Source organism: Pongo abelii, chromosome 7 (assembly GCF_028885655.2).
Source record: "Pongo abelii isolate AG06213 chromosome 7, NHGRI_mPonAbe1-v2.0_pri, whole genome shotgun sequence".
NCBI lineage: Eukaryota > Metazoa > Chordata > Mammalia > Primates > Hominidae > Pongo > Pongo abelii.
Genome location: NC_071992.2, coordinates 103,212,391 through 103,231,191, shown reverse-complemented (window position 1 = coordinate 103,231,191; position 18,801 = coordinate 103,212,391). Strand labels below are relative to the sequence as shown.

General features: G+C 33.6%; 1 protein-coding gene across 5 annotated transcripts in view; it reads right to left on the bottom strand.

Annotated features, from left to right (window-relative positions):
- The window catches only part of CNBD1 (cyclic nucleotide binding domain containing 1), a 631,440-nt gene that overhangs the window by 61,169 nt on the left and 551,470 nt on the right, over positions 1-18,801 (bottom strand). For all 5 annotated transcript variants that reach the window (XR_008509177.2, XM_054518647.2, XM_054518649.2 and 2 more), the window contains one exon: positions 760-827. Coding sequence is in view for 4 of the 5 variants with exons in the window: in XM_054518647.2 (XP_054374622.2) it covers positions 760-827 (68 nt within the window). In the remaining variant the exon portion in view is untranslated. The remainder of the gene's footprint in view (positions 1-759; positions 828-18,801) is intronic.

The following is an 18,801-nucleotide window of genomic DNA, read 5'->3' as shown; positions in this document are numbered from 1 at the left end:
ATCACACATCACAGTATGCCACCTTTTACAGACACCCACCCATATATGTGGCCTATGAGAGCTGAGGCCATTTGGGTTTTGCATTCTTTTCATGAGGAGCAATACCATCAGGCTATCTGGGCTTCTCCAGACTCCTATGGAAGCTATTGACTTGAATGCTGTTCATATTCATCGTATTAAAAACTTGTTCAAAGTTTTAGTCACTTTTTTGTATAGATTATTAAATATTCTAGCATGAACTAATGCATAGTGGTTCTTTATGCATTCTATGGGCATATTCTAATATGAATTTTATAGAGATTGGCGTGAGGTGTATTTGTTCAAACTACAATATTTTATTCATATAAAATGGACCTACTAAAACTAAAAAAATTAAAGTGACCCCTGGCCTTTGAAATATCTGTTTAAATGTTTATGTTCCTCTTTAAAAATGTAAAATTCTTTGAGGTAAGGCTTATTACGAGAATAATTTTGTTGACACAGACTGACAGTTTTTGAAGGATGTTATAAATATCTCTTTTACCAAAAATAGTACCTTAGAGTAAAATTAAAGCACATAAGTAGGTGGATGGTTAATGAACCATTTACAAATGTCTTATTTACATAAACATTTACAAATGTCTTATGTCATTATTTTCTAGAGCAGATAACATTACAGTTATCTTAATAGGAAGGCTACCAGCCATTAAAAAACAATAAATGTTTGCATTTAATTACTACGAAGAGTGATATTTATTATAACTTGAACATTTTACTTACATCGGTCAGATGGCCAAAAGTTGGTTTAGCTGTTTGGAGCATAAGTTGCTTGGTCACTGGGTCTAATTCTAGATGAAAACAAAAGAAAACACTTAGAATATCATAAAAAATAATTTTCATAAATAAAAAGAGCAGTTGCTAATCCTATTTTTATCAATATTTCAAAATAGTAGACAAAATTAAATTTTCCCTAATAATTAAATTGATTCATTAATACTTCTAAGTTCAGACAACCAGATCATCCCATAAAATTTTAGCATCAGTAATTTAGCCTAATTTACACAATGTCCAACTTTATATTCAGAATTTGGAAATTGTTTAGTACTCAACATGTGGCAGACATTAGTGGTTGTGTACCTCAAAGCCATTCATTTATCCGCTGGCAGATTCACTTTCCATGACAGAGGCTGAAACACTAGATATTTGGGTTTTTTGTTTTTGTTTTTTTGACTTTTTTTTTTTTTTTTGCTTTTTTTTGTGGGGAGAGGATCTTATGCTCCTAAGATACAGGCATGTTACCCAAACCAAGAGCAGGTAGATAATTTCTTATTTAAGTATGGGCATGTTTGAGAATAAAAAGGAAGCATTCATAATTCTGCTTAGACAATAGAGTATATCAGGCTACCCTACCCAAACCAAACCAATAGGATTTAGGAGCAAGTATGCTGGGGGGGCTTTGGTGAAGGTCTGTGATCCAGGAGACAAAAACAACCTAGGATAGCCAGCTGCCCTTTATGTTTTGGAGGAGGTTTTGTTGAATTATAAAGCATACAGCAGCATCTTGAATGCATGAAGAAACAAGACCAAGGACTACAGCCAATACACTGAAGACAGATGAGTGAAAATACAGAAAGAGCCAAAATTTTTGCCAAAAATTAAGCCAGACTACATATCAGTAAACCTATTAGCCAATCTTATACAGTCTACTGAATAATCAATATTCATAAAAAGCCATGGTGTAACTTAATATTTTGAAAACAAATACATGCTGCTCTAAATGACAGAATTTTAAAAGCAGTGGAACAATTTTATACCCCAAACTCATTTGACTGTAATGAGTAGAACACATTCAAGCCAAGTAGCATACAAAAGATGTATGTTCCAAAGGACATACAAGATAATGTAGTACACTCTTAGGGTATGGCCTAATGGAAATTGAGTCTGAAACCACATATATCAGGAATGAAGGGTGCTAGCTCTTTACAGGGGGAACTGCGAGGTCCTTGTCATGCTGCTGACTTTGTTTTCCCTTCCATTATCTGCTCAATGTTTCCATAATCTCATCTTGTATAACACCTAGTAAACATGGGAGCCCCAAGCCCAAGTTTACATGATTTTATTCAAGAAGTTAACAGTTGGCTCCGTTATTTGACAAAGTTTATATTATTTATTGAGAAAGGATGATTGGTTTATCCATACCTATAAATTTGTTTATTTTAGATTAAGGGTATATCCCTGGTCAAATTAAGTCAATTAAGGAACTGTACCTTTTGGGTCTGTCAATGGGATACATAAATGAAATTTTTTGGTACAAGAAGTGAGCCAAGGAAACTCAAATTTGATTATGCATACTAAGTGCTAGGTGCCACCTCACAGAATCTGCAATTGCCGTTATTTTATGCAGTCCTCACAGAAATTGCTACCAGATAGGTAGCCTTGCCACAATTTTAAAAATGAGAAATTGATGTCTCAGGAAAATTAAGCAATTGGCATTGCTAGAATTTTAGCTAAGTTCTGTGTAGATTAATAAAAACGTAAAAGTGGATAATTACCTCATTATAAGGTTCTGGTATTGTTTTTAATTGACATAAGGCACAACCCAGAATTGTGCAGAATTTCTCTCAATTTTATGGTTGTGAAACTGTGGGAACATCATTTTGTCATAATAAATGTTAGCACTATTATTCAAGTTTTTATACCAACCGTACATTACTCTGATCATGATGTTGCATTTAATAATTTAGAAAATCAAGCAAACAATTTATAGCAGGGAAAGTAATATGTAGGTAAAACAAAATTAGGAATCAGTTGTGCCTAAAGCATTATTATAACATTCTATTTAAATAGCAAAAGCATAATAGCAGCATGAAAGAGAGTGGTCATTAAGTAGGTAGATTTTATTTGAAATGGGGTTGTCTCTCTCTACCTCAAGTAACTGTAAGTGACAGGAATCCAAAGTGGGAAGATGTCATTTCCGAATATCAGCAAACTTTGACACATAATAAAACTTTTCTCTTTTTTTCTCACAACATTTCAACAAAGAGGCATGCTTTTGCAAAGAGGGTGCAGAAATACCATGTGATTCCATTTCAGTAATTATGATAGCCATAAAAGAATGATTGTTTCCTTTTCTTTGTACCTTCAGAGAGACCTCAGGAGGACAGCTGAAAAAGTAATGTCAAATCGATCTACAGGATGTAATTTAAAAGTTCCTGCTGTTATCAGGTATTCCTAAAGAAGAATGCCCTCAAGAGTTGACATATTTTCATTATAGTGCTTACACAAAGCTGTGAAACCTCAATGATAGTGATAGAAATAACACTGTATCTGGGTTCATTGAGCAAAAAAAAACTTAAAATTAAGAGTCTGAAAAGTGATGATCAAACGATGTCTATCATTTATTCTGTAAATGTGGTAAGATATATTAACTTTTTTTATTGTTAAATGAATCTTACATTTTGTAATAAATCAAACTTGGTCATGATGTATAGTGCTTTCTATATATTTCTGGATTCAATATACTTACATATTGCTATATTACATATAATAAATTATATATAATATATATTTTTATTAATGAGGTTGGCCAGTAATTTCTTATTTTGTAAAGTCCTTATCAGGTTTCAATATAAAGTTTATCATGGGCAAATTAAATAATTTTAGGACCATTTTCTCTTTTGTCCTTTAGAAGGGTTTGTGTGGGATTGACATGTCTTCCTTAAATTTTTCATAGAATTCACAGGAATTCATACTTTAAACTGAATGGGCATTTGTGGGAATATTTTAAATTACATATTCAGTTTATTCAACAGACAAACTTTGTCACATAGTCCATTTCACATTGTGAAGACTTCCTGGGATTACAGTATCAATTTCATTACTCTTTTCAGAGCTATCTTGTGATTTTGCTGATGCTATCCACTGTTGGGCTATGCAACACATTCTGAATGACTATATCCTTTGAAATTTTTTGAAATGAGTTTTATGGCATAGGATCAATTTCTATAAATATGTAACAACATTTTGTCCAAATCTTTTGCATTCTTAATGTTTTTTATTAAGATGTACACGCAATAAAATTCACCCCTTTAAACAGTACAGTTTAGTGGTTTTCAGTGTATTCATACAACTGTGGAACCATATCTAATTCCAGACCATTTTCATACTGAAGATAAATACTGTACCTATTATCACTCACTTTCCATCCCTACTTCTTTTTAGATCCTAGCAAACACTAATCTTTCTGTGTCTATGATTTGCCTATTCTAGACATGTTACGCAAATGCAGTCGTACAATATGCAGCTTTTAGTGAATGACTTTGTTATTTTAAGATTCATCTATTGTTTGTAGCATAAATCAGTACTTCATTAATTTTTATGAATGAATAATTATATATATACATATAATATGGACATGTCATATTTTCTTCATCAGTTGGTGAACATTTAGGTTGTTTACACTTTGGCACTGTTATGAATAATGCTGCTATGAACATTCATGTGAAAGCTTTTGTGCAGACATATGTTTTCAGTTCTCTTTAGTGTATACATAGAAGTGGAATTGCTGGGTCATATAAAAAGTCAATGGTTTGCTTTTCGAGGACTGCCAAAGTATTTTCCAAAACAGCTGTATCATTTTATATTTTCATCAGCTATGTATAAGAGTTTCAATTTCTTCACATATGCACAACTTTTATTACGGTCTATATTTTATATTTTGATATCCTATTGGATGTAAAGTGGTATCACAATGTTTTATGACTTGTTTTCCTCCCAATTTGAAGAAATTTGTATTTAAATCACTTGTCTATTTTTAAATAAGGTATTTTTGTATTATTGTTGAAGTATAATAGTTTTGAATATATTCTAAAAACTAGATCCTAATCATATATGTGATTTGTGAATACTTTTTCCTATTTTGTAGGTCATCTTTTCACTTTCTTGATAGTGTCCTTTGAAACATAAAAGTTTTTAATTGTATAAAGTCCAGTTTATCTAGTCTTTCTTTGGTTGTTTGTGCTTTAAGTGTTATATCCTGGAAACCATTGCCTAGTGCAAGGTTATAAACATTTACATCTATGCTTCCTTCTAAGAATTTAGGATTAATTTTAATCCTAAATTAATCCTTGTTAAATTTAGGATTTTGATGCATTTTATTTAATTTTTTACATGGTATAACATTGGGGTCCAAATTCATATTTTGCATGTGAATATTCAGTTTTCTCAGCACCATTTGTTGAAATTGTCTTGGTGTTCTTGTTGAAAATCAATTGACCATAAATGTGTGGGTTTATTTGTGGACTCTGATATTATTCTATTAGTCCATATGTCTTTCCTTATACCAGCACCACACAAGTATGATTAATGCAGACTCATACCCTGAAGGTGTGCGTGCTCTTAGTTTCATATTCTTTTTCAAGATGGTTGATTGTTCTGGGTCCTTAGTATTTCCATATTGATTTTAAGATCAGTTTATCAATTTCTGCAAAAACGGAGAGCAGGAATTTTAATAGGAATTATGGCAAATCTGTAGATCAATTAAGAGAATTTTGCCATCTTAACAATAGTAAATCTTCCAATTCATAAACATACAATGTCTTTCTATTTATTTAGGTTTTCTGTAATTTATTTCAATAATATTCTGTAGTTTTCCATATCCAAGTTAAACATTTATTTTTTAATATATTTGTAAGTATATTGTTACTTTGATACTATCAGAAATGAATTTTATTAATCATGCATATTGCAATATTGCCAAACTTATTAATTGGTTTTGTGTGTGTGTAAATTTTTTAGGATTTTTCTTTTTTTTCTTATTTTATTATTATTATACTTTAAGTTTTAGGGTACACGTGCACATTGTGCAGGTTTGTTGCATATGTATACATGTGCCATGTTGGTGTGCTGCACCCATTAACTCGTCATTTAGCATTAGGTATATCTCCTAATGCTATCCCTCCCCGCTCCCACCACCCCACAACAGTCCCCAGTGTGTGATATTCCCCTTCCTGTGTCCATGTGTTCTCATTGTTCAATTCCCACCTATGAGTGAGAACATGCGGTGTTTGGTTTTTTGTCCTTGTGATAGTTTGCTGAGAATGATGGTTTCCAGTTTCATCCATGTCCCTACAAAGGACATGAACTCATCATTTTTATGGCTGCATAGTATTCCATGGTGTATATATGCCACATTTTCTTAATCCAGTCTGTCGTTGTTGGACATTTAGGTTGGTTCCAAGTCTTTGCTATTGTGAATAGTGCCGCAATAAACATGCGTGTGCATGTGTCTCTATAGCAGCATGATTTATAATCCTTTGGGTATATACCCAGTAATGGGATGGCTGGGCCAAATGGTATTTCTAGTTCTAGATCCCTGAGGAATCGCCACACTGACTTCCACAAGGGTTGAACTAGTTTACAGTCCCACCAACAGTGTAAAAGTGTTCCTATTTCTCCACATCCTCTCCAGCACCTGTTGTTTCCTGACTTTTTAATGATTGCCATTCTAACTGGTGTGAGATGGTATCTCATTGTGGTTTTGATTTGCATTTCTCTGATGGCCAGTGATGATGAGCATTTTTTCATGTGTCTTTTGGCTGCATAAATGTCTTCTTTTGAGAAGTGTCTGTTCATATCCTTCGCCTACTTTTTGATGGGGTTGTTTTTTCTTGTAAATTTGTTTGAGTTCATTGTAGATTCTGGATATTAGGCCTTTGTCAGATGAGTAGGTTGCAAAAATTTTCTCCCATTCTGTAGGTTGCCTGTTCACTCTGGTGCTAGTTTCTTTTGCTGTGCAGAAGGTCTTTAGTTTCATTAGATCCTATTTGTCAATTTTGGCTTTTGTTGCCATTGCTTTTGGTGTTTTAGACATGAAGTCCTTGCCCATGCCTATGTCCTGAATGGTATTGCCTAGGTTTTCTTCTAGGGTTTTTATGGTTTTAGGTCTAACATTTAAGTCTTTAATCCACCTTGAATTAATTTTTGTATAAGGTGTAAGGAAGGGATCCAGTTTCAGCTTTCTACATATGGCTAGCCAGTTTTCCCAGCACCATTTATTAAATAGGGAATCCTTTCCCCATTTCTTGTTTTTGTCAAGTTTGTCAAATATCAGATAGTTGAAGATATGTGGCATTATTTCTGAGGGCTCTGTTCTGTTCCATTGATCTATATCTCTGTTTTGGTATCAGTTTGGCAATATTGCAATATGCATGATTAATAAAATTAATTTCATTTCTGATAGTATCAAAATAACAATATACTTACAAATATATTAAAAAATAAATGTTTAACTTGGATATGGAAAACTACAGAATATTATTGAAATAAATTACAGAAAACCTAAATAAATAGAAAGACATTGTATGTCTATGAATTGGAAGATTTACTATTGTTAAGATGGCAAAATTCTCTTAATTGATCTACAGATTTGCCATAATTCCTATTAAAATTCCTGCTCTCCGTTTTTGCAGAAATTGATAAACTGATCTTAAAATCAATATGGAAATACTAAGGACCCAGAACAATCAACCATCTTGAAAAAGAATACGAAACTAAGAGCACACACATTTTCAGGGTATGAGTCTGTATTTGTCATACTTGTGTGGTGCTGGTGTAAGGATAGACATACACAATTATGTCATCAGCAAAGAGAGGTGAGAGGTAATGTTAATTCTATTCCAATTTGGTATCTTTTCTTCCATTTACTTGCCAAATTTCCCAGGAGGTGATTTTTACCAGGTTGAGGAAATTCCCTTTTATTTCCAGTTCTTTCAGTACTTTTTATCATCAAAGAGATCATGTGGGTAATATGGTTTGGCTGTGTCCCCACTCAAATCTCATCTTGAATTGTAGCTCCCATAATCCTTGCATGTCATGAGCGGGACCCAGTGGAGGATGGCTTTTCCCATGCTGTTCTTGTGATAGTGAATAGGCCTCATGAGATCTGATGGTTTTGTGATGGGCAGTTCCCCTGCACATTCACTCTTGCCTGCAGCTATGTAAGATGTGCCTTTGCTTTTCCTTCACCTTCCACCATGATTGTGAGGCCTCCCCAGCCATGTGGAACTGTAAGTCCATTAAACCTCTTTTTCTTTATAAATTATGTCTTGGGTATGTCTTTCTTAAAGGCATGAGAACAGACTAATACAGTGGGTTTTGTTCTTTATCCCATCAGTATAGTGTATTACAATGATTCATATTACCATGAAATAATACTTGATATTACATTCATATACTATATTGAATTTCAGATACAGGCTACATTTCTGGGATAAATTCTATTTGGACATGGTTTATAATCCTTTTTACATGGTACAGAATTAAGTTTGTTGAGAATTTTTACGTCTGTATTTATAAAATGTTAATCTGTAGTTTTCTTATCTTGTGACATCTTCATCTGTTTTTGGTAATACTCATAGAATGCATTGGAAAATGTTCCCTATTATCTGCCTCAATTTTTATCCACAGCCTTCAGGAGCTCCCAGTGTAAACAATTGCCTCTTAGTGTTTTCAATAAACACCCCTGGGAAAAAGGATTTGTACTGGGTGGACTGAGTCATATAACAACAACAACCTTTCAAGTTGAATCTTCCAGAGAATGACCAGACTTGTCAGAGAAAGATGCTTGTCTGGGAATGAGGCATTGAAGGGTCTCCAACCCTGTTCTGGTCTCTCCAGTGACTGTCACCCTTCCAGTTTTCTCCATGATTGGGACTGTTGTTTTTCAAGGCTTTCGCAGAGCTGGATAGGGAATGTGGCTACAGGACAAGCTAAAACGCCACAAAGTTCATTGGTCTCACTGGCATGCATCCATTTTTTTTTGAATAAATGCTCTCCAGATTCCTGCAAGCCTTGGTTAACTTGCAAATAACTGAAAACATTGATTCTTACCACACTTTCATAGAACATAGACTGGATTAAGAAAATGTGGCACATATACACCATGGAATAATATGCAGCCATAAAAAATGATGAATTCATGTCCTTTGTAGGGGCATGGATGAAGCTGGAAACCATCATTCTCAGCAAACTATCACAAGGACAAAAAACCAAACACCACATGTTCTCACTCATAGGTGGGAACTGAACAATGAGAACACTTGGACACAGGAAGGGGAACATCACATACCAGGGCCTGTTGTGGGGTGTGGGGGGGAGGGATAGTATTAGGAGATATACCTAATGTAAATGACGAGTTAATGGGTGCAGCACACCAACATGGCACATGTATACATATGTAACAAACCTGCACGTTGTGCACATGTACCCTAGAACTTAAAGTATAATAAAAAAAAATATATAAAGAAAATAGAATGTTTGAAGGTTCTTATTTTGTCATTTTTGCAGATGGTAGCTTTCTATTTATTTTTATATAATATTCTTTCTATTTAATTTTATATAATATTCTTATATAATATTTTATATAATATATATAATATTTTATATAATATTCTTTATATAATATTCTTATTCATTATATATTGCAAGAGGTTTGTTACATTCCTGATTAGAATTGTGGATTTTTTGTGTATTTTTGTGAAATTCTGCTTTATCTGGTTTGAAGATATATTGTTAAAAATATATAAATATGGAATTGTTATATAATTCTGAGAACATTGTTATATTGAGAAAGTGTTCCAACTTATTTATAGTATAGTTTTTTTCCCCCCTTGAAATCTATTTTTGTGTGTGTATGTGTGTGGATGTAATTTTTTTTGTTACTGTCCATGATTTTTTTAAAAACTTTTTATTTCCAATATTTTTATGTCATTTGTTTCTTACAAGCAGTATATAGTTGAAATTTGTTTTGATTCTTATTTGGTTTCAATTTTTCCACTTTTGGTTATATACTTCTATTTTCCCTATTTGTCTTATCTTGCATCTTTTTATTATTCCGTTTGATAATTTATATAGCTTTTTACAGCTTTTTAAGCAGGAGGTTTATCTAAATAACATAGCCCTTTACGAAAGGAAACAATTCTCATTTCTTTAAGTTTGGACAGGAATCTACAATGCTCATTAACGCCATCTTGAAAAGAAGTAAATAGAAACACGAGAAGAAAGCTTAACCAGTGCGTAGTTAGATTTCTAGGACAAGTTTCAGGAATTGCAACAACTAGTCATTCAACATGCCTTGTTCAACACAGAGAAGAGTAAACAATACTGTAGTGTCATGATGAGGCTCAAAGAACTGCAAGGATGCATATCTATGTTCTGAGAATGCTCCTTTGATAGGAACACTTGAAATTTCACCAGTAGATAAAATTTCAGGAGCTAACACAGAGCAATTTATGACGATCTTCAGAAATAACCTATGACCCCAAAACATTCTGTGAGGCAGTGATTCTAAAGTGCTCAGACCAGCAGCAGCACTACCTTAGGACTCTGTTAATAACACAAATTCTTGGAACTTAACCTATACTTACTGAATTAGACAGTCTGAGTATGGGTACCAGTAATTGATACGCTCTCATAGTTCCTTTAGTGCTCCTGGAGAGGACAACGACTACAGGGAAAACTAATGCCACATACACTAAAGCAGGTGCAGACTGCGGAAATCAATGTCCATTTGGGAGAGCACCTTTGGGGCTACACTCAGATCCTTGTGATATAGCAATGAGTTCCAGCTACTGCTCACATTTCTTGCCATCTGCAGAAATGGCACTGAGCAGGTCCCTCTTCATTTTGGCTATCTTGCTGCCAGAGGAAACATATCTGCAGCAACCAGCCACCCATTTCTCTCAGGGCTGAGGGGAATAACAGTTCCAGGTCAGACCTATAAGTCATTTAAGGAAATCCTGCCTGTGAAGTTCTGTGTTTATCATAAGATGGATTCTCCATTCAAACAACATACCTCAAGCAGCTTGCAAAATAGGATGAAAAATAATGCGTACTAAATTGAAAAAATATCCTTTTTAAATAACACATTTTTTACTTTAGTTTTCAAGTCACACCAGTAATTTTGAAACAAACTAAACGTTATAAAGAAAAATACATAACAATGATAACCAGTAATGTTTAATTAATTAAGAGTTGTGGTAATAGTACAAGAAGATATATTATTATTATATAAGTTACATGACATAAGTTGTAGTATTAGCATATGCCAACCAACCACTACTTTCTTAACCTTCCACCCACATACATCTAGTATGTATTAATTTCTAAGTGTGTACATTGTAGATGCCTTAAGATAGAATAGCAATAAATAAAACCAAACAAACAAAAAAGAAGAATTCTGACCACTTGACAAATATAATAAACCTTAAGCATTTTTGGCTTCAGTGGCTAAGCTCTACAGGCTCACCAATTAAAATTCAAGGGATTTAATTGAATCATAGTATTAAATCTACAAAGGTAAATACCTGAAACAAAATTACACTAGGTGTTAAAAGTTAAACAATCTTTTAAGTGGATGAAGACTTGAATCATTTTAAAACACAGCTATAGAAATTTAAAAGTAGTAAGTATGAAAAAAATAGACTCTTGGGACCCCAAAACTCACTATGCAAAAGGGAAAGTTACGCTTGGAAAATGAATCACACAATACTGCCTTCCTTTTGTTCCCAGATAGCTGTAATTTCACAACCCTGTGTCATAGCCTCATCCACAAGCCAGGTTCCCACAAGGATATAAGGCCGCATATCTCCCCACATGGTCTCAATCACAAATCATTCACTAGGAACAACTGAGAGCCCCTGGTGAGCCCCTAAATCTTTTAGAATACATACCCCCCTATATTCTAGACCTAAACCCGAGTTCTGTTGTATCTCTCCCTGAAGATGTCAATTACTAGCTTATCCTCACAGGTACAGGACAAGGACAGGACCAGAAATCATCCCTCCACCTACCCTGAGACAAATTCATAATTGACTTTTTCTCTATTCCTTCTTTTCGCATGTTTACCTTATCTTATACAAGAGCCTCACAAGAATGTAACCACTTGCATCACTGCCTAACCTCCCTCCCTCTTTTCTCTTCTTCTTGATGTTTCCCCTTTAAATACTGAAGTTCCCCAAATCTTCTTCGGAAAAGCACATGTCACAGAGGCTCCTGTGACATGTGTTTTTCCTGCATGAGTCCTCAAACTTTAGCTAAATAAACATCTATCAATTGAGACACCTGTCTCAGTCACTTTTTGCTTAGCACAAGAAACACAAATGTGAAAACATAGTGTCTATTAGCATAGTGAAGTTCCTATTTATCTTGGTTATTTTTCTTGGTGAAGTTTAGCCTCATGTCCATTCGGGAAATAATTATTTGAACAGGGACCATGTGGGTCAGTGTCTTTCAAAGCATGAACACATAGGCATGTTTTAATAAAATCACTTGCACATGATAGGCACATTTCTTTTATTCTGACATTTGGGAAGCAAATCCTGGCCATATCGAGTAACCAGAAGTGATATATTGACATAGTATTACTGTTCTGTTTTTGTTAATTTTATATTTTGCTTTGAATACAGATGTCATCTTAGTTTTAACATTTAGAAGGAAAACACATACCGAAACACATGATATGTCAAGGATTTGTATGTTAGATGATGATGGAGATTACATACATAAATGATTAGCATTTTCCAAGTTTGCCTTAAGCAGACAAAATGAAGGAGAACAGCATCTTAATTTGAAGTGAAAAATGAAAAAAACTGAGGTTCCTTAATTTTTTTCTAAACACTTTAGCATTATAAATCTAAGATACTAAGTAATTCCTGATTATCAAAAAAGGTTATTTGTGCCCCAAAAGCACTAATGAATGTCAAGGTAATCCCTAGAAAATTTCATTCAGTTGTAATAATAAGAAAAACAAAAAAAGCTATGTCAAACACTTCTCCCATACAAGCAAAACTTTTTTAAACAAATTGCTTATTGTTTAAACAATAATATTGTTTAGGTTTCTATTCCCTTCATGGTCACTCATTATATTATTATTGAAAAATGATATCAGAATGTCACTAAGATGGCATTTATCATATCACTATTATTGTTGTCTTAATGAAAAAATACAACTAACTTACATAAACCCTTTCAGTACATAACTTGGTAGTGAAAATTTAGAAAACATCAATGGGTGTAATACAATTATTACAGTAATGGATGCAAAAAAAAAATCTAAAAAAGCCCAACACATGTCTTATGCCAGGAAAGACTAAAAACTGTCAATAAATGGATATACATACAACTTCAATAAATTTAATTTTAATAAGTGACATTATTAACTGTACTTTAACATATTTCCAAGGAATGGCTTAATTGGTTGGATATGAATCAACAACTTTTGGCAATAATACAATGTTTGTGAGGAGAATGTAGAATGAGTTTTTAAAAATATGTGTGAATGAAATATATATATATATATATATATATGATATAGCTAGGTTAATGCTTGGGCAAAGCTATAGAAAGGAAAAAAGTGGAATTTTGTAGTGAATCACAAGTTAAACATAGGTTGTAAGAAATTCTGTTGTTTATTCACTCTGTAAATACGTTTAGCTTCAACTATATGCCAGAAATGAGGATAAATAAAACATAGCCTTTGACCTTGTATGGCTATACACTCTATTGGTAGAGACACGTAAGTAAAGCAATAATGAAATAAAATATGAAAAATGCAAGCATACCTGTATTTCTGGAGTTATTGCAGGTTTTGTTCCAGACCACCAAGTATCATAATAAAGTGAGTCACACAAATTTTGGTTTCTCAAAGCATATAAAAGTTATGTTTAAACAATACTGTAGTGTATAGTCTATTAAGTGCAATAGCATTATGTCTAAAAAATGTACACACACCAATTAAAAAATACTTTCTTGCTAAAAAAATGCTAACAATCATCCGAGTTTTCAGTGAGTCATAATCTTTTTGCAGATGGAGGGTCTTGATGTCGACAGCTGCAGATTGATCAGGGTGGTAGTTGCTAATAGTTGGGGTGGCTGTGGCAGTTTCTCAAAATACAACAACAATGCAACAATGAAATTTGCTCAACAGTTGACTCTTCCTTTCACAAAAGATTCCTCTGTAGCACCAATGCTGTTTGCTGGCATTTTACCCACAGTAGAACTTCTTTCAAAACTGCAGTCAATCCTCTCAAATCCTGTCATTTCTTCACTCTAAATTTTTTGTTGTGATTTCAACAATGTTCACATAATCTTCACCAGGAGTTGATGTATCTCAAGAAACCACTTTCTTTGCTTATTTATAAGAAGCATCACCTCATGCATTCAAATTTTATTATGAGATTGCAGCAATTTAGTTACTCCTGTTATTGTTGACATATCGGCCTCCTCCCGTGAATCACCACATTCTTAATGGCATCCAGAATAGTAAATTCTTTATAGAAGATTTTCATTTGCTTTGCCCAGAACCATCAGAGGAATCACTATCTATGGGAGCTATATCCTAAAGAAATGTATTTTTTAAATAATATGACTTGAAAGTCAAAATTACTTTTCGATCCTTGGGCTACAGAATAAATGTTGTGGTAGCAGGCATGTAGATCTCCATCAGAGCTCTTAGTTGACTATGTGCATTGTAAATGAATCTTTCCTTCTGAGCAGTAGGTCTTAATTCTGGGCTTAAAATATTCAGTGAACCACGCTGTAAACAGATGGGCTGTCATCCAGGCTTTTATGTTCCATTTATGTAGTACAGGAAGAGTAAATTTAAATGAATTTTTTTTTTTTTTTGAAACAGAGTGTTGCTCTGTCACCCAGGCTGGAGTGCAGTGGCACAATCTCGGCTCACCGAAACCTCCCTCTCCTGGGTTCAAGTGATTCTCCTGCTTCAGCCTTCTGAGTAGCTGGGACTACAGGTACACACTACCACGCCAGGCTAATTTTTTCTATTTTAGTAGAGATGGGGTTTCACTGTGTTGCACAGGCTGGTCTCAAATTCCTGAGATCTGGCAATCCTCCCGCTTCAGCCTCCAAAAGTGCTACAATTACAGGCGTGAGCCATCACGCCCAGCCAAATTAATTCCTTAGCTTAATTCTTAAGCCTCTGGGTTTTCAGAATGGTAAATGAGGACTGGCTTCAACTTGAAGTCATCAGCTTTATTAGGCCCTAACAGGAGAGTCAGCCTATTATTTGAAACTTTGAAACCAGGCATTGACTTCTCTTCTCCTGCTATGAAAATTGAAGACAGCATATGCTTCCAAAATTGGGCTGTTTTGTCTATTGTTTACTGTAGCCATTTTAATCAAAGATCTTAGTTATATCTCCTGGATAATTTGCTGCAGCATCTGCATCAGCACTTGCTGCTTCACCTTACACTTTTATGTTATGGAGATGGCTTCTTTGCTTAAACCTCATGAACAAACCTCTGTTAGCTTTCAAATTTCTGCAGCTTCCTCATCTCTCAGCCTTTATAGAATTGAACAGTTAGGACCTTGCTCTAGATGCTGTGGCTTAAGGGAGTATTGTGGTTTATTTGATCTTCTATTCAGACCACTAAAGCTTTCTCTGTATCAGCAGTAAGACTGTTGCTTTCTTATCATTTGCATGTTTACCAGAGTAAAACTCTTTAATTTTCTTCAAGAACTTTTCCTTTGCATTCAAAACATGGCTACTATTTAGCTAAAAGCTTTCAGCCTTTCTCAGCTTTCGACATGCCTTCCTCATTAAGCTTAATCATTTCTACATTTTGATTTAAAGTAAAAGAAATGCAACCCTTCCTTTCACTTGAACACTCAGAGGCCACTGTATGGTTATTAATTGGCCTAATTTGAATTTTGTCGGGCCTTAGGGAACAGTTAGGTCTGAGGAGAGAGAGAGAGTTGGGGGAATGACAAACTGGTGAGGGAGTCAAAACACATACATTTATTGATTAGGTTTGCAGTCTTATATGGATGCAGGTCATTGCATCCCAAAACAATTACAATAGTAACATCAAAGATCACTAATCCCAGATCACGATAAAAGATGTAATAATAATGAGAAGTTTGAGCTACTGAGAGAATTACTAAAATGAGACACAGAGACACAAAATTAGCACATACTTTGCAAAACCTGGTGCTGATAGACTTCCTTGATGCAGGGCTGTCACCAACCTCTAATTTGTTTTAAAAATGCAACATCTGTGAAGCATGATATAATGAAGCACGATAAAATGAGGAATGAGTACAAGTATGTCTACAATATAATAAATACTGAGAGACAAAAAGAGAAAAGCAGCCCAAAGTCCTTAAAAATAATTCATAAAGATCACTCAATTAAATAGAATATCAAATTTAAGTAATATGAGTTGGAATTCTGTTATTTCACTTGTTAGTTTAAAAAATTAAATACTATCTGTCTGTCTATATATATATACACACACACAAACACACACACACATATATATGTATCTAAAAATAAAGGAAAAGAAATGAAGAACTTGATAGGTGGGATTAATAAGAAGGTGAAATGGAGGTAGCACAGGAGAAAATACTCAGTTCAAAGCATGAGAAGAAAATAGGTTGAAAAACAGTGAGAAAACAGTGTAAGAAAAGGTCTGGCAAACATAGAATTATAGTACCATGAAGAAAGGCGATAATAAGCAGAAGCAATGTTTGAGGAGGTAATTACCAAGAATTCAAACCATAGAAAATAATGTTAAGGCAGATTATGGAACTAAAGGGGAAAGATAATCAATGAAGAAGAATATCTAGAAGAGAATACAGAAAGCTATCTGAAAACAATGGAGTGAACAGAAATTTCTAAAAGGACAAAAAAGATACTATTCATAAAACAAAAAGAATTCTAAGTTGGACTGTATTACAATTAAGGATATCTCATCTAATGACAACATGAAGACAATTGAAAAGCCAAATCAAAAGGGAGAGGATTTTGCTCAATCTAACTCGTGTATATGAATAATTAAAGATCTACAAATCAATAACAAATACAAAGCAGTCATTATTCAAATAAGTAAATAACTTAAGTAGGCACTTATTCAAGAGGATATCCATAATACAAATACATGTATTTTAAAATTGTTTAACCTTATTACTCTGCAAGGTAATACAAATTGAAACTGTGAGATAGGGTTATCTACTTATCCAAATTACTAAAATAAAAGAAAAAAGGAAAAATCCCATAGCTGACAAGGATTGAAAGCAACAGGAATTTTTATAGACAGATGGTTGAAGTGAAAGTCCATACAAATCAATTTGAAAAATTGTTTCTCAGTATGTACTAAAGCTGAACATATATATTAATTATAATCTAGAAATTCCAATCTGAGATACAGGCACACTTGAAATATATGCAATAAAGGCATTAACTAGAATGCAAGAATGTTCATCACAGTATTTATTCATAATAGACACAAACTAGATCAACACCAATATCCATCAATAATATCATATAGTATATTCGTACAAAAGGGTACTATACAATAATAAACTAAGTACTGAGTACTGACATAAGTAACATGGATGAATCTTGAAAACACAAAAGTGGACAAAGGAGGCCATATATTAAATGATATACTGTGTTTCTTATATTAATTTTAAAACGAGTAAAACCTACTCATAATATTACCAGTGAGAAAGGTGATTAACTTTGAAGATACAGATAGGTGTGGTAAGTAAGTAACTGAAAGAGGTTAAGGAAAGGCTTCTAGGGTGTTAATTGTTTTGTGATCAGTATGGTGATTAACAGATGGGTTCATTTCATAAAAATTTACTTATGATCTGTGTACTTCTGTATGTATGTATATATGATAGCCTTCAGGTAAAAACAAAGTTTATTATGAGAATAAAAGTTATTCATTGATTTTATAATTAAAACTATAAAGGATAACTTCCTCCAGAGTAAATTAAAAAATACTTTGAAATAAAAAGATTATTCAAACTCTACTGATACTCATTTTAAAAGTCTAGTTTATACCCTAGTTCTCAATCTGGGGCCGTGGGCTATGGGCAGCCATGGAGATATTATTTACCTGTGACATGTGAATTAATATGTAAACTGAGGGCCGGGCATGGTGGCTTTCCCCTGTAATCCTAGCATTTTGGGAGGCTGAGGTAGGCGGATCACAAGGTCAGCAGTTCGAGACCAGCCTGACCAAAATGGTGAAAACCCATCTCTACTTAAAATACAAAAATTAGATGGGCGTGGTGGCACACTCCTGTAGTCCCAGGTACTCGGGAAGCTGAGGCAGGAGAATCACTTGAACCAGGGAGGCAGAAGTTGCAGTAAGCTGAGATTGTGCCACTGCACTCCAGCCTAGGTGACAGAGCCAGATTCCGTCTCAAAAAAAAAAAAAAAAGTGTGTGTTTATATATATATATATATATATATATATATATGTACATGTAAACTGAATATTACCTCTCTCTCTCTCTATATATATATATATGTACATGTAAACTGAGTATTACCTCTAGTGAATGAATATATTTAATTCACATGTTACTTTTTAATGCATTGAGAATTTACTGTGGTTAATGCAAACTTACTTAAAATGTTTGAATTTATAGTAGCTTTTTTTCTATTTGGTATTTTGTCAACCAATAGTTACCAAAAATAATATCATACTACAGATGTTTATGAACAATTTTGACTTCAAAAAAGTTTCCCCATACATGAACAAAGATTGGAATCAATGGCTTAGATGATGCATTTCGATATAGATCATTAAATTAATGATCTTTTAAATTCCTTCTTGTTTGTATGATTATCTAATTAAGAAAATACATATTTCAAATTATATAAGCAATCAAAATAATGTTTTAGGTTGATAAATCTTTAAGAACAGGCTCTGCTTCAATATCCATAGAGAAACATATTGAGAATAAGATGTAAAAGTGCAGGGATTTCAACTTGTCACTGGATGATCAATC